This window comes from Diadema setosum, chromosome 3 (genome assembly GCF_964275005.1).
Source record: "Diadema setosum chromosome 3, eeDiaSeto1, whole genome shotgun sequence".
In the NCBI taxonomy this organism is placed as follows: domain Eukaryota; kingdom Metazoa; phylum Echinodermata; class Echinoidea; order Diadematoida; family Diadematidae; genus Diadema; species Diadema setosum.
In genome coordinates this window covers 10,196,314-10,212,349 of record NC_092687.1, presented here as the reverse complement: position 1 = coordinate 10,212,349, position 16,036 = coordinate 10,196,314, and the positions used below count along the sequence as shown (strand labels likewise).

The window sequence follows — 16,036 nt, the reverse complement described above, 5'->3', positions numbered from 1 at the left end:
GATAAATCAGGCCACAACGAAAGAAAGAAACAAACAAACAAACAAACAGACCAAGAACAGGTTGTAGACCTCGCATTGCACGCAAAGGTGTTTACCATTACGCCCTCGATCGACATCGGTTGGCTGATAGGGTGCACGTCACGAGACCTACACACAAGAGTCATACATCCCACGAGTCATACACAGAGTCATAAATTTCCATATTTGCCATTCAAAGTGTGCGCTAGATCATAGAATATCAATTCTAAAAGAAAGAAAGAAAGAAAGAAAGAAAGAAAGAAAGAAAGAAAGAAAGAAAGAAAGAAAGATGCCAAATCTCCCTCGCGTTGGAGGGATAGATCCGTGTTTCCTATATAAGTGCAGTTAAAATAAGTAACTAAAGTGGAAGTTTTGCTATTGGAAAGCATTTCCCCAAAATCAATATTCCTCTAGAACTGCCGACCACATTGTCGGATGTTTTTTTCTTAGTATGCAAGAGATGTGGGGGCGCTGTGGCATAGTGTGGATACGACTCCTGACTCCCAATCGGCATTTGATCGGAGGATCCGATTTCGATTCCCGCCCAGCTTTTATGGCCTATGGACACGACTTTTTATACCCACCATGTCCCTCTCGACAAAGGTGTATAAATGGGTACACGTCCTGGTAACCACCACTTACGGGTGCAGTACGTCACGAGACCGACACCCACGAGTCATACAGCTCTCAAGTCATACAGCCCATGAGTTATACAGCTCACGAGTCATACAGCCCATTAGTTCGACACTAAGCTAACAAGGCCCACGAGACCGACACATTAAACCCTGTGCTGTATCTGTCGAACTCGTGGGCTTTTTACCCCTAGTGTCGAATTCATGGGCTGTATGACTCGTGAGTTGTATGACTTAGGGATCTTATTTCAATATCTAACTCGTGGGCTGTATGACTCGTGGGTGTCGGTCTAGTACGTGGGATAACCACCCCCCCCCCCTTACCCCAAGGTAATACTATAGTGGCAGGGCTCTCTAATGATATCCATAGAGCAGAGGCAAAACAGAAGAGGTATACCATTGATAAAAAGACCATGCATGTTATTATTATTATCGTTATTATCAAAGCTCTGATACCTCATATTTGAAGACGGATTCCTTTCATGCAGCCTGTTCCTGTTTGTCTGCGGTGAGACAATATCATTTTGATTTCAAATAACTTGTGGCCACAAACCTCAAAAAATAATGTACAAGAAGTACATACATAGTATAGGTCGAAATAAATTTCCACTTTTCTACCTAGCTAAAAGCATAAGCTATAAGCTGTGAAATGATGTATGATTGTTAAAGATAACCTTAAAACAGTGATTAAAATAAGACAATAATAAGGATCGAAGTACATGTATACATAATTATATGCATTTCTATAAGACGCAATCTTGGCATAAAATCTTCGGATATCAAAGACAAAGCTCACAAAACATTAGTTCAACCGATTGTTGAGTATACTTCCTCTGTTTGAGACCAAGCTTCCAAGAACCTTATCAAAAAAAAAAAAGGGGGGTGGAAAATTGTCAAAACAGAGAAGAGCTGAGAGTATACTCTGAATCGCAACCATGATACCTCAAGTGTCACTAAAATGCTGCAAGAACTTGAATGGACCATCATGGTATGGTATTTTTTCCGTATAAAAACAATAAAAAAAAAAACGGGTGGATTGCCCATATTCAGCGTTGCCAACATGGCAACGCTGTTCTTCCATGGGGTCCACATACAATGAATACAATATACAATTTAAAATGGACAGGTACAAAATGAAACCAACGTTTATGCAAACATGCAGGTGGAAACACATATAATAAAATGAGAGAAAAAAAAAACAACAACGGATAATGGAAAGGTCTTAAAAGCAATTAAATAAAACAATGAACAAACCAAAATATGTTTAAATATAAAAGTGGAGTGTTTAGAAATAAAATCCTCAATCATATTTATGCAGTGAAAGGAAAAACAGGTTGCTATAAGGTAGTTACTTTGAACAATTTAGATAAAAATACGTAGTAAACGAATGAAAAAGAAACTGGAGACTTGTACAAAATGCTTAGATGGATCTATGACAACTTAAGAAAACTAGAATTCATGGCAAGTGATATGTCAGGGAAAACTAAAGGTTAAGCATATATAATAATTACATCAAAATCAAAGGATAATAATTCAATGGATAAAACAGGTACAATTTGTAAACAGTTTTTAAGAAATATTTTGAAATATGGAATGGGTGGGAAAGCTGATTCGGAATTTCAAATGTCACAAGTTATGAGAAAAATGGTATTAACTCGTACGGATTGCATGAATACTCATTTACATAGAGTTAAAATCTTAAACAAAATAACGACAGAAATTCAAGAAAAAAATTCTAAGAATAAATAAAATAATTGAAAATTAATACTAGGCATGCAATCGCAATATTGAAATGGAAAGAAAAAAAAAAATGCTACACCAAAACAGATTATATCACGTTGTGTAACTTCAAAAAAAAAAACAAAACAAATTGAGTCAGATTTGAATAACAAGTATGAAATAAATCTATTAAAAAAATGAATCTAAACAGTAAAAACGCATTGAAATCAAAGGATAATAATTCAATGAATATAACAGATACAATTTGTGAATAGTTATCAAAAAATATTTTGAAATATGTAATGGGTGGGAAAACTGATTCGGGATTTCAAATGTCATAAGTTGTGAGAAAAAAAAATTATAGAATAATATTAACTGGCACGGATTACATAAATACTCATTTACATAGGCTTAAAATCATAAACAAATCACATAAATTCAAGAGCAAAATCAAAGAATAAATAAAACAATTGAAAATTAATACAAGGCATGCAATCGCACTGCTGAAATGGAAAGAAAAAAGTTAAGAAAAAATGCTACACCAAAATAGATCATATGTCGTTGTATTTAAGTTCAAAGAAACAATTGAATGAAACTTGAATAACAAGTATGGCATAAATATGAAAACAGTAGAAACGCAATTCGAATACAAGGGTTGAATAATAGTTAGCGAGTGGGAAATATGAAGTGGTTATGGTCAATTCATGATTTGCACAGTAGTTGAATAACTTGAAAGTTTTACCTCATGGGCTGAAAGAATACAAGAAATCATAAATAAGTTTAAATTCAACTCTTACGGATTCAATGCTATTTTGGATTTAAAAACATCAATTTTGGTAGAAGATTTTATATTGGAAGATATAAGGCGTTGTACGCCTTCGCACCTCGGTATCATGAAAGCGCAGAGAAAATGGCAGGCTAGCCACGATGTACAAAATACACATTAATCTTGCTCATCTTTCGGCATAAGACTGTATTATCAAATAGGTTGGTCAGTTGACGAGAGCCATGCACTTAACAACATTATCTTCTATCAGATACCATACTCGAGGTTTATCCACAACTTTTCCTTAATACGATTCAGTTTACACAGTTTGCCTATACGTTTCCTTAAACTATATTTTGTTTTATTGTAAAAAAAAAGGAAAAAGAATGCGTTGCATTGATTTCGCTTGTTTATGCAAATTAATGTCTTACTGTACTGCTGGAAATGAAATGAATTGCATTGTCATTTGCGCTTTCCGAGAAAATAATCTTTAGCGAGAGTCCTGCTAGGGTAGTGATTCCCTCAACTCTGTCCTCAGAAATTGTATAGCGCCATCTGTGGCAGCATTCCGTAATCGACTGGCGGCTGATAGCTCAGTGTTCTTCATAAATTTTGCTTTCATATGCGTGCTTATAGGCTAGATATCTGTAGATAAAAACTGTATAACTATTGCAGATTGTGTTAGGTCATTTACATTATAATGCAGTATTATAATGGAAATAAACACAGTCTTCAAGAATCTTCAGCAGTATATGGAAGAAGTCACACTTCACCAGAAGCACCAAGAAGCAGAAGAAGAAGAAGAAGAAGAAGAAGAAGAAGAAGAAAAAGCTAGGAAAGTAGGACAAGAATAAAAAGAAGAAATACATGACAGGCTTTACATGGTTTTATTTTTTGACCTGATTCTTCTTCTTTTTTTCCTTCAAATCTATTGGTTGTTATGGTAGGGGCGCTTATACCTTCACCAACGTTGATTATTAATTTAGCTTAGGCCCTACTACTACATGGGACAACAACAGGGACAACGACTGGTACACGTAGTTGTCCTGGCGCGGACTCCTACACGTCGACCAACAAGGGTTGATGCGTGAGACGTGCCAGGTTTCACGTACATGGCCTGTGTGTACAACACTACTCACACACACACAACACACAGCTCAGTACACTGTTGTTGACGTCGTCTTGCCTTGGCGCAGACAACACACGGATTAAATTTACAGACGAGGAAGACGCGAGGATGGTTTGGATGTCTACCCAGTTCGTGCAGTTGTAGCGCGTATTCTGCTTGATTATGATAGACACCAATATATGCCTTTGCTTTAGACGTTGTGGGTGGCGTCTTTTCGGCTTTCTACGAGATTTCTTACATCTTGAGCGGACAGCACTGCAGGTGAACTCTTCTAACTTCTTGTCTTGCTGGAATCATGGGCGATTGTTTGTGTAGTCCCATGCGTTGACATCAGTGTGAGTACAGTGTAGAACAGGTGCTCTGTATGTACTGGACAATCAGTGTCAATACTCCCAATTGGCAATAGTCTACATCTAGTGCAGTGGTCTGCACACTTGTAGAAAGTTATAACTGTTCTTGTTTTAAATTACATCTCGTAAAAACATTCTGAATTTTAAAGATTGACAGCTCTTACTAGCTGCTTACAACTTACAGTTACAATGAGTGTTGTAACGTAAGTAGGGCCTTAGGCTAAATTTACTGCGACCAGCCCCATACGCACATACGCATACAGTGTCATAGCGTATAATGGGGCTGCGGACTGTAGCATTCAGGATCGTGACTACATGTAGGTAGGCCTAATATCGCGCCCAAATATAAACTTTAAATCGAAAAATTTATTCAATTTGAAGACTTGCCAGTAAAGTTGAAGTATTGACAACAGGCTTCGTGCAACGTTTGGTTCTGTCATTTCTACTCCCTTTCTGTTTGAATTGATGACTTAATGTGACTCGGTCGAGAGAAACCTGGGAAAGCTACTGAATTGACGGCCAGCGCATGCGCACACAGACATCTTATCCAGTCAATGGATTAGAAATTTGTGCGCATGCGCTGGCCGTCAATTCAGTGTGGCTCTCCCAGGTTTCTCTCGACCGAGTCACATTAAGTCATCAATTCGAACAGAAATGGACTATTGACAGAACCAAACGTTGCATGAACCCTGTTGTCAACACTTCAACTTCACATGTAAGTCTTCAAATTGAAGACATTTTTCGATTTTAAGTTGATATTTATCCGCGATACTACCCTTGTCATGATCCTGAATGCTACAGTCCGCAGTGTGTTTGGGGCTGCTGGTTGCAGTTACATGACCCTACCTCCATGAAACTATAAGTTATTTAAATGTCTGAATGAAAATCTGAATTGGAAGAAGAGATAGAGACCATTGTGTACGACTCTGCTGCTGACAATATGATTGCAAGTTTTTATTTGAGTGCCATTTTGTTGACAGATCGCCTTGCTGAAAGCCGAGTATTCAGTATCTTCTGAGAAGTGTTGTACAATTGTAGGACTGAAGTCAAATGAAAATTGACAGTTGCGTCAAGTGTATGACCCCACCTCCATAAAACTGATGAAAACCTAATGGGAAAAGAGAGGCCAGAGGGGTACTACCATTTCAAAGTGTACAAACCTTCTGGCTTTTTGACATTATATGGCAAGTTTGAATTCGAGTAATATAGTGAGGTACCTGCACCTCGCCAGGGGCCCGAATACCGCCACCCTGTTTCGAATTGTTACAAGTGCACTGAATCAAAATTTATGCCTGGGACTGTGTTCAGGATGCTTGAAACTTGGTAGGGTTACCACAACCAAGCAAACTGGTGAAAAACTGAACAGCTTTTTTTTTTTTTTTTTTTTTGCGCAAATCTTAAATTTATATCAGGAATACGTTTTACAAGAATCATCATGGTCACCTGCATGCATCTTGTGCGTGCTTGTCTATGGGAGCATCATGGTCATCCGCACTTATGTCTTTTACGTGCTTTGTCTATCGGAGCACGGGTGATGAGTTGCAGGCCCCTTCCTTAGCGCACAACTATTCCGCATCGTTGCCGTTTGAGGACGATAGCTGCAAATTTCTGGTATCGATCAGTGAACTTGTGGTTCCATTTGAATTGTCAGCATTTTCCTGTATGTGAGTGGGATTTCATGGAAGTTCAGTGACAAAATGCGATTCAAATATGCAGTAAGCATTAACTATGGCGAGGTGCAGGTCACCCAACTGTGCAGTGTACCTTTTGTTTACAGGTTGCCATCATTAAAGGACAAGTTCACCTTCATAGACATGTATGTGGGTTGAGTGAATGCAGCAATATATTAGTAGAACATATAAATGAGAGATTGAGGAAAATCGGACAATCCGTTCAAAATATTATGAATTTTTGAAGTTTCTGCTCAGTGACGGCTGGATGAGAAGACTACTATGGCTTGTGATGTCATATGAGTACAACTATACATGTAGTGTATAAAGAAAGTGTAAAGAAAATTCAAGATATTCTCACTTTTCTCACATAATAAAAGAACACTCGACTTCTCTCTTTCAGAAGTCAGGGGGAATAATATTACCCCTAACTTAAATCAGTAACAAACCGAAGAAATGTCCAGTTTATTCAAAAAGTCAAGTTTTGTGAAATTCTCTTTTTATTTTCCTTATATCGTTGTACGCATGTGACATCATACACTGTAGTAGTCTTCTCCTCCAGCAGTGATTGCACAGATATTTAAAAAAAAAATCATAACCTTTGAACGGATTGTCGGGATTTTCCCCAAACTTTCACTGATGTGTTCTACTAATATTGTTGCCTTCACTCAATCCAGATGTATATGAAGGTGAACTTGTCCTTTAATAGCTGAGTATCTTCTGAGGAGTGGTAGAGGACCGAAGGCCACAGAAAATTGATAATCACTTGTCAAGTGTGTGACCCCACTATTATAAAATTGATGAAAATCTGTTGGAAAAAAGGAGATACTATGACAGTCTATCTACTGCTGATCTTTTGACATATGTATGATAGCAAGATTCAATTCGACTACCATTTTGTTGACAGATTGCTGTTGTTGAAAGCTGAGCATTAAATATCTTCTGAGGGAGTGTTGGAGGACTGAAGACCAAGAGAACACGATGGGTGACCACAACACAGCAGATGACAGAGCCATTCCACAGCCGCTCAGATCGCTGCATTGCACTGCTCATGCATTCGTCTCATTTGTAAACTGTACAAATAGGATAGCCAACGTTTTTTGGATCAATTTTCAAGGGCAACGGAAGTCCTACACAACTGTGAGTCTCCTCTATTTTCTATACTCTTCTAACCCTTTTTCATTCCATTCTGACACACCCACCAGCTGTTACAGAGAAAATGTGAAAATCACAATACAGTATGTATACAGATTTGTACATGTACAACTGTATGGCACTTAAGATATTGGTTCCGTGACATGTGCTCCTGTGACTGATAAATGCTCCATTGGATGAAATATCTGCTTGCTAAGCCAAGCATAAATTCTTCCCACAAATGTTGAACCCTAACCTTAATCCCTATCCTCACCTCAAAGTAAACAAAAAACCCTATCACAACCCTAAACCTACCCCTATAAAGTCCTTGGAGAAAATAAGACCAGAGCAATCGTTGCAGGGATAAAATGTTGTGTCACCTAAAAAAATTAGCCCTGTTTTGAAAAAAATCAAATCTGAGTGATACTGCCATTATATCTTCTCAGAAGTTGTGAATATCATGTCAAACAGTGTTTACAAATTCAAAAAATTGTGTTTGTATGAAGCAAAATGACTGATTTATTCAATTTATCTGTTGGGTAACTGTTAATTATCAGAGGCAAGATACTCCAGTGCCTTCTCATATGGAATTGTTGTCAGAACTGTTGATTTCAGGGGAGAGTAGTAATATCAGATGTTCAACTCATATCATATTGAAGCTACAGGGAATGAATGAATGAATGAATGAATGAAAGAAGAATGCTCTAACCTTGGATCTCATTCCCTCGTACACGTATGTCTTTTCATTTCTTAGGAGGGACTTCCCCCTGGCCGCAGATTAGACATCAAGACATTCCTTTCCCATCCATGGATTGCCAGGGATTTTCAGACGGGCGACGCATTGACCTTTGTTGACCGGGGCTCGGCAAGCTGCTGCGTGTACATGCCGGAGAGGTGGGACGGGAACAGGCACTACAGAGCGCCGATTGTCAGGATAGGGGTACCAGGTGAGAGCATGCAAAAGAATGGGAGTGTACCATTGGTATTCGTGGGTGCACCGAGCAGGTGCCTTTTTATCAAACATGGCAGTGTATGACACCACCTGCGATTCAAATGTGAGGTGTGTGACCCGCTACAACAAAAGGATCATAAATTCGCTGGCAGCTGAGCCGCGAAAATCGAGTTTGAAGTGAGATCATTAACCCATTGACGATGATTTGATTTTGCTACTACACGCATTTCCCATAGACACCTGCCCGAGTATACTCGGGACTTGTCCTCAACGGGTTAAGATCAGTCAAAATGATCAGATTTCTGTTTTTGGCATGATTTTATAGTCTAATGTATCATCTTGAAGGGAGGGTAAAGGTGCTCTGCTTTAATTAAATGCTGCATCACTCCCCCCTTACCCCCACCCTCCTTCCTTCCCATTCCACAGTGTCAGTGTAGTGATAGAATCTGATCTCTTCCCTCTGAGGTTAGTTCTCCAGTGTGGGGTTTTAGGAGTTATGTTAATGTTCACGATCATAATTTGTCATCCCATACCAATGTGTTAGGAACACTTCCCGCATATTCCCGTTGCCATCAAGTAATCTGGTCGGGAAAAAAAAGAAAAGAAATGTCTCTATGTATAACTTGCCGACAATGACAATTTAGAAAAGATGTTTCACATTGAGTGATGGATGGTTTTACCTATAGCCTGTCTCTTCATGACCAAGCTAGAGCAGCAGATGTTAGATTCAGCGCCCTGTCGTCCATGGATTTGGTGGCGCTACATCGATGACGTTTTCTTCATCTGGACCAGGGAGGAAGAAAGCCTCCATACTTTCATTGACCACATCAATTCTTTCCACAGAACCATCAAATTCACTTCCGACTTCTCCCAAGAAGAGACCAACTTCCTCGATGTCACCGTTAGAAAGGAGTCTAACCATGTCACCACCACTCTCTACACTAAACCCACAGACACCCATCAGTACCTTCACTCAGCCAGCTGCCATCCCCGCCACTGCAAAACCAGTATCCCTTACAGTCAAGCCCTCAGACTTCGCCGTATCTGCTCTGAGGATTCTGAGTTTTCTTTCCATGCCAGGAACCTGAAGAGACATCTCGCAGCCAGGGGCTACGGTACCAGGAGAGTTCAACAAGCCATCAACAAAGTTCGTTCTCTCCCCAGATCTGAAGTTCTCAAACCGAAAACCAACAAGCAGGACACCACTGACAGAATACCACTCGTGACCACTTTCCATCCCAATCTACCCTCTCTCCACAATATCCTTCGTGATAATCACCATATCCTTCACACCTCTGATCGTCTCTCCCAGGCCGTCCCAGATACTCCCATCCTGGCGTACCGGCGCCCCCACAACCTCAAGGATCTCATCGTCCGTGCTGAAGTACCCTCCCTCACTGACAATTCTTCTCCTTTACAGCATGGCACATTCAAATGTTCAGCCAGCAGGTGCATCATTTGTAGCATACACATCCATGAGAGTGACTCTTTCACCAGCAACTCTACCGGCCTCTCTCACCACACAAAGGGAAACATCACTTGTACCACCACTAATGTCGTGTATCTCATCACTTGCAGAATTTGTAGAATCCAGTATGTTGGGGAAACCAAGACAACACTCAAAAGACGCTTCTACGGACATAGATCTACTGTCAACACAGCCAAGCTCGACACTCCAGTGGGCCACCACTTCAATCTACCCGATCATTCCATCACTGATATGACTCTACAGGGCATTGAATCTTTAGGCACTCGTCCAGACACAGTCAGAACCAGCAGAGAGAAGCTCTGGATGAGACGACTTCACACCATCCAACCCCATGGCCTCAACATCCAGGAGGGAAATGACTAACCACCTCTTATATCTCTAAAATATATATATATATATATATATATATATATACAGTCAAACTCGGATACCTCGAATTCGTCGGGACTGAAGAAAATGGTTCGACGTACGCGAATTTCGAGGTACGCGTACGTCGAATTTTCTTCGACTTATCCGATGTTTATCGATGTTCGACGTTTATCGATGTTCAACATGGTGTCTGTTATAGTGCCTACTGATTGTTTGCATGCTTGTCAATTTGAATTGAATCAACTTTTATATGAATGAATTGAGTGAAAATCGGAAATGAAATCAAAATTTCAGAAATAAAAAAAAAATCGGATGTTTGCCTTCACTTTTGAAAATGAACAGCGGTAACAATCGGCTACGTAAGATGCTAAAATAAATGTCAGGGGTTTGCGTTTAATTGTGGAAATGAATGACGGCAGTATTCGACTCGGTACGATACTAAAATAAATGTCGGATGTTTGCTCATACTTTTGGAAATGAATAACGATAAGACTCAGCCCCGTATGATGCTAAAACTAATGTTAGATATTTGATTTTGCGTTCGGAAATGAATAAGGATAACATTCGGCTCCGGAAGACGCTGAAATAAATGTAGAATTTTTGCTATGACGTTCGGAAATGAAAAACAATAACATTCAACTCCGTACGATGGTTAAATAAATGTCGGAAGTTTCCTTATACTTTCGAAAGTAAATAGCAATAGCATTCGGCTCCGGAAGATGCTAAAATAGATGTCAGATGATCGTTTTTATGTTCGGAAGAAAATAGCAGTAATATTCTACTCCATCATGTCCATATGATGCTAAAATAACTGTCTGATGCTTGCTTTTAAATTTCGAAATGAATAACAGTAACATTCAGCTGCGTTTAATGGTAAAATTAATGTTTGATGTTTGCTTTGACGTTCGGAAAAGAGTAACAATAATATTCAACTCCTGACAATGATGAAATAAATGCTGGATGTTTGCTTTTACGTTCGAAAGTAAATTGCAATAACATTTAGCTCCGGAAGATGCTAAAATAAATGTCGAATGTTTGCTTTGATGTTCTGAAGTGAATAACAATAATATTCAACTCCGTACGCTGATAAAATAAATGCCGGATGTGTGCTTTTACGTTCGAAAGTAAATGTCAATAGCATTCAGCTCCGGAAGATGCTAATCATGTCGAATGATTGCTTTTACGTTTGGCATGTTTGGAAGTGAACAGCAGTAACATTCTGCCCCATACGATGATGAAAAAAAAATTGGATATTTGCTACGGTACATTTCGAAATAAATATCAGTAACATTCAGCTATACGTTTCATGGTCCAAAATGTCTGATGTCTGCCTTGACGTTCAAAAATGAAAAACAGTAACATTCGGCTCCACGCGATGATAAAATAATTGTCAGATGATTCATTTCACTTTCGGAAGTGGACAGCAGTAACATTCGGCTCCGTTCGATAATGAAATACATGTCGGATGTTTGAAATGAATAACGGTTATATTCTGCTCCGTACGATGCAAGAATAAATAACAGATTGTTGCTTTAACATTTGGAAATGATTAATAGTATTAATCCGCTCAGTTAGATGCTAAAACAAATAGCGGATGTTTGCTTTCACGTTTGGAAATGGATTAGGATAGTATTCAGCTCCGTAAGATTCTAAAATGAATGTCGGTTGTTTGCTTTTACATTTAAAAATGAATAACGGTAACTTTCGGCTTTTTACAATGCTAAAACAAATGTCGGATGCTAACAAATGTCAGCAAATGCTCCCATTTTCTCATTTCAAACGTAAGTTTTGACCTCCTCAATATAATGGGCATCAACTTTTTAAATAATCTCTACGCCTATTTGTCAAATCTTTAAACACAGAGTAAGATGATTGAATTTTCTATTCATTTGTTTTAGACATGGGCATCTGTATCACTTCAATAATGCTTAATATTAATTTGTCTATGTTTAGTAGGACCGATTTAGTTTTTGTAATGTTTTTCCTGATTTTTTTTTTGTTACCAGATTTTACTTTCGACCACCAGAAAATAAAAATCAATGATATTGGTGGCTCGATAAAACTTAGTGCGGAGCCCTGTGTATTCTATTCTTCATTGTGATCGGCCTATACTTCCAGATTTTCATAATCGCATTGCTGGGAAAAAAAAAATTTCAGTGCTTGCTCGGGGAAGTAAACTTCGTGAAAGGCAAAAAAAAAAAATAGTTTAAAAAAAGGCACTACGAGGGAGATTGATGTTTTGACAGTGGAGCGTGATTAATGGCAAAGATATAACTGTCAACGTAAGCAGGTGCGCCCCGACGGTTGAGAAATCTACGCGCACGGTATGACTGTCTCGATCAAAAATCAAAACACAGTGGTTAAAGAAAAGCAAATGATGGGGCAGCGCGTAGTGCTATCGTAAAGCACTCCATTGGCACGGGTGCTATGTGCATACCATGTACGTGTGTTGGTAGGTGTTGGGGATTTTCCTTGTCAGCTGTGTATCGGGTATTTCTTCTTGGGCGCGCGATTGTTCTGGTCTCAGAATATTTACAATCGAGTGTGAAAACATTTGTGACATGTCTTCGCTGTCCACGCGCGCTTAATCGGAGATGCTGAGTGATGTTTGCAATTTCGATTCGAGCAACATGCTGGGAAAAACAATAAGTTAATTAAGATCGGGACATTAGATTTCCCTTCGAGGTAACCGAACTTCGAGTTATCTTTTTCGAGCTACGCGAATTTTAATACACGGAAACTCCATAGGAACAATCGGGACTTTCATTTTGCCCCCGAGGTAAGTGATATTCGGCTTATCCGACGTCGAGGTATCCGAGTTTAACTGTATATATATATATATATATATATATATATATATATTTTTTTTTTTTATTATTATTATTATTATCACCATTATTATTCGCTTTTTCATTTTTCATTTTTCAATTTCATTTTGTTCTTTCTTTGTGCCTTTTTCCATTTGCAGACCCTTTTTTCCCCAATTGATTCCTTCCTCTAGTCCGAGTCTCTTTTATACAGCCTTTTTTACCTATACACACACACACACACCCGGTTTTGTTTGTTTACACATACTTGTGCTTATATTGCCTTGCCTGCTTTTTGTGTACTTACAATGTATACAGTTTTCTCTCCCCCAGTTTTTCATATGTGCTTTATTTTATTTCTTTTATCAATATTCTTTTCATTACTGTTATTTCATTGTCATTATTATTACTGTGTGTGTATATGTATACACTTTGATGTTTGATTTCTTCCCCTTGTTGCCTCCTCCTGGTACACCTTTCAGGGCTCACTGTTTGCTCAGCCCCCCCCCCCCCCCCCTCCCTTCCTCTTGCTGTTGCTTTTTTCACTCTTTCCCTTTCTCTATCCCTCTGGTGTTCCCTATCTTCTTTGATGTTGCCTCCCTATTCATCCTTTTCCTTCATTGGTTGCCTCCTTGATCCTCATGATCATCACTGACCCCCTCTGCCTTTTGTCTGTCCCCTCTCCTCTGCCTATTGTCTGTCCACCCTCCTGCTTTAATCCCCCTCCTTTTACCTGTTGGGCTCCTTGCCCATGACCTCCCTCTCCTTTGTTTCTTTGTTCTGTGTACCCAGCTTGTCCCTGTCTGTTCTTGTTGTGTAAAGTCCTTATATGTGATTGCTTTCCCTGCATGTTTGTCATTTTGCCTCTGACGAAGATTCTGCTAGGATCGAAAGCTCAGGCCCCTTTTGACTCCAAGAAAAAATAAGAATAGAAAAGAAAAGAAAAGAAAGATAACTAGGCCCACTAACTCCTTAGGTCATCATATACTGAATGATATTGAAAAGTGTTGAAGATTTCTTGTTAACATACTTCTATATTTTTTTTTCTTTGCTAATCCAAAAGCATACAGTTAATCGAAGTGTAGTGGAGAGTTTTTCACAGAAAGTAGAAGTTTTCAAATGCATGCTTTTAATTTGATAATCATTAAACATGCTGTGTAGATGTGGGTGCATCTCCCAGGTATTAATATTTGAATGATTCAAAACACTGGAGTGTTTACCTTATTCATACTTGCCAACTAATAAGATTTAATCAGATTCAGTAAGATTTTTTACATTAAAAATAGCAAAATAAGATTTTCTGTCAGAGAAATAAGATTTAAAAAAAATATTTAGATATACCTTTCACGTGTATTTTCTGAAGATTTGACTGAAAGTAAGATTTTTAACTTCAGTTTGCATATAAAATAGGATTTTTGCGATCCACGAGTAAGATATTTCATCTTGAAATGTTGGCAGGTATGCCTTATTTGATGTATGAAAATGTCACCCTCTGAAGCATAGCGTGCCTGTCAGATGCCACATTGTGGTCATGTGATTTGAGAATTCTTAGGTAATCTTTAACCCTAACAGGGCTGGGGGGAGGGGGGGACAGAATCCGCCCCCCTCGACGTTTTGCGCTAAAATTCTGTAACGCGAGAAGGCCTCATTGCACAGCTTCTTGACTTTCTTCGTTCAAGTCTCGCGCAACTTTTGAGACCAAATTTGCAATGTCAGCGCATACTTTTTTTAAGCCACGCCCATTTTTGTAACGGCATGTTGCCCCAAAACGGGCACAATTTTGTGATTTTGTGTACATTTCCTATGGAAAACAGTGCTCTGTCATGAAAGTCATAAAAACCTGATTTTTTTTTACAGTTAATCAGTTTCATTGATTAATTTTTATGCTAATTATGGTAGAAAAGTGGTCAGTGACAATTTCCAATAAAAAAACGAAAAAACAAAAGTTGAAAAACAAAGAAATACATAAATTCTGAAAACGATAAAATACGTAAGAATTGAAATGAGTTTTGGAAGTTTTTGTTATGTACGACTGTTGAATATGCTAATACAGATTTACAGATTTAGAGGGGGGTGGGCGGAATCCTCCCCCCTCCGGTTTTAGCGTAGCCAAAAAAGCCCAGGCTTTTATTTGACAGTTCAGTTTATTGTCAAATAATGGTTTCTGATAAGTGCTATGTCATTCAATCAGTGAAATGTCAGTGCAATGATATGTAGATGCCCAAGGCATCATCAGATTGGATGGACTAATGAACCCATTGAAGACTAGCTGATTTTGCTTTAACATGCGTTTCTCATAGACACCAGCCTGAGTATACTTGGGGCTAGTCTAAAATGGGTTATAAAGAGAAATTATATTATTTATTTTTTCATTGCAGTGATAAAATGCTACAAGAGAATATTATCAAAGTCAAAAATTAAAAATTGCTGATAAGATATCTGCGATTTGTGTATTGCTGCAGAGACAGATGGTCATTTGTGATGAAGTACATGAAGGTATCATTTCTTTCTTCACCGTCTCTGTCTTGCCCCAGTTTTCACCCTGTACGAGAGGTCACTGCAGGTCGTCCGGACCCTCGTGCACAACAAAGATGACTTTGACGACCTGGAGATACCGAAACACGTCAAATACGACTTGAGACACGTCGAGGATGCGATTCCGTGACCCCCGGAGGCTTACCATGGTGACGGACATTGGCACATTGCTATGGTAAAATTCAGCATTTGCCACCGCCAGTGGTGAGGTTTCTCATATTGGACGCACATCATCTGATCTTCAGCATGATCCAGGTGCTACTGACTTTGTTAACCTGTTGCAATCTAATCCCAGTTATGCTCGGGCAGGTGTCTATGGGAAACGAGTGTTGTAGCAAAACCTCAACAGGATAATACCTCTGCCTCATGGGGGTGGCAGAGGTATTTTGTCATTATAAGCATGTCTGTTCGTCCATTTGTCTTGTGTGCCCCAAGATCTCGCGAACAAGACTGCACGAGAACCGCT

General features: G+C 38.9%; 1 protein-coding gene across 1 annotated transcript; it reads left to right on the top strand.

The window, feature by feature from the left end:
- The first annotated feature begins 4,369 nt into the window (after nt 1–4,369).
- LOC140247025 (von Hippel-Lindau disease tumor suppressor-like) lies at nt 4,370–15,707 on the top strand. Its single transcript, XM_072326328.1, has 4 exons — nt 4,370–4,599; nt 7,192–7,424; nt 8,173–8,365; nt 15,570–15,707. Exons 2-4 carry the CDS (start codon nt 7,266–7,268, stop codon nt 15,698–15,700), a joined length of 483 nt encoding a protein of 160 aa, XP_072182429.1. The 5' UTR covers nt 4,370–4,599; nt 7,192–7,265; the 3' UTR covers nt 15,701–15,707.
- Nucleotides 15,708–16,036: the final 329 nt, after the last annotated feature.

Excerpts from the sequence above, each read along its gene's own strand:
- LOC140247025 (XM_072326328.1), top strand. The coding sequence starts at position 7,266 with ATGGGTGACCACAACACAGCAGATGACAGAGCCATTCCACAGCCGCTC. Across the intron at positions 7,425-8,172 it reads AACGGAAGTCCTACACAACT|GAGGGACTTCCCCCTGGCCG; the intron begins GTGAGTCTCCTC and ends TTCATTTCTTAG. Across the intron at positions 8,366-15,569 it reads TGTCAGGATAGGGGTACCAG|TTTTCACCCTGTACGAGAGG; the intron begins GTGAGAGCATGC and ends GTCTTGCCCCAG.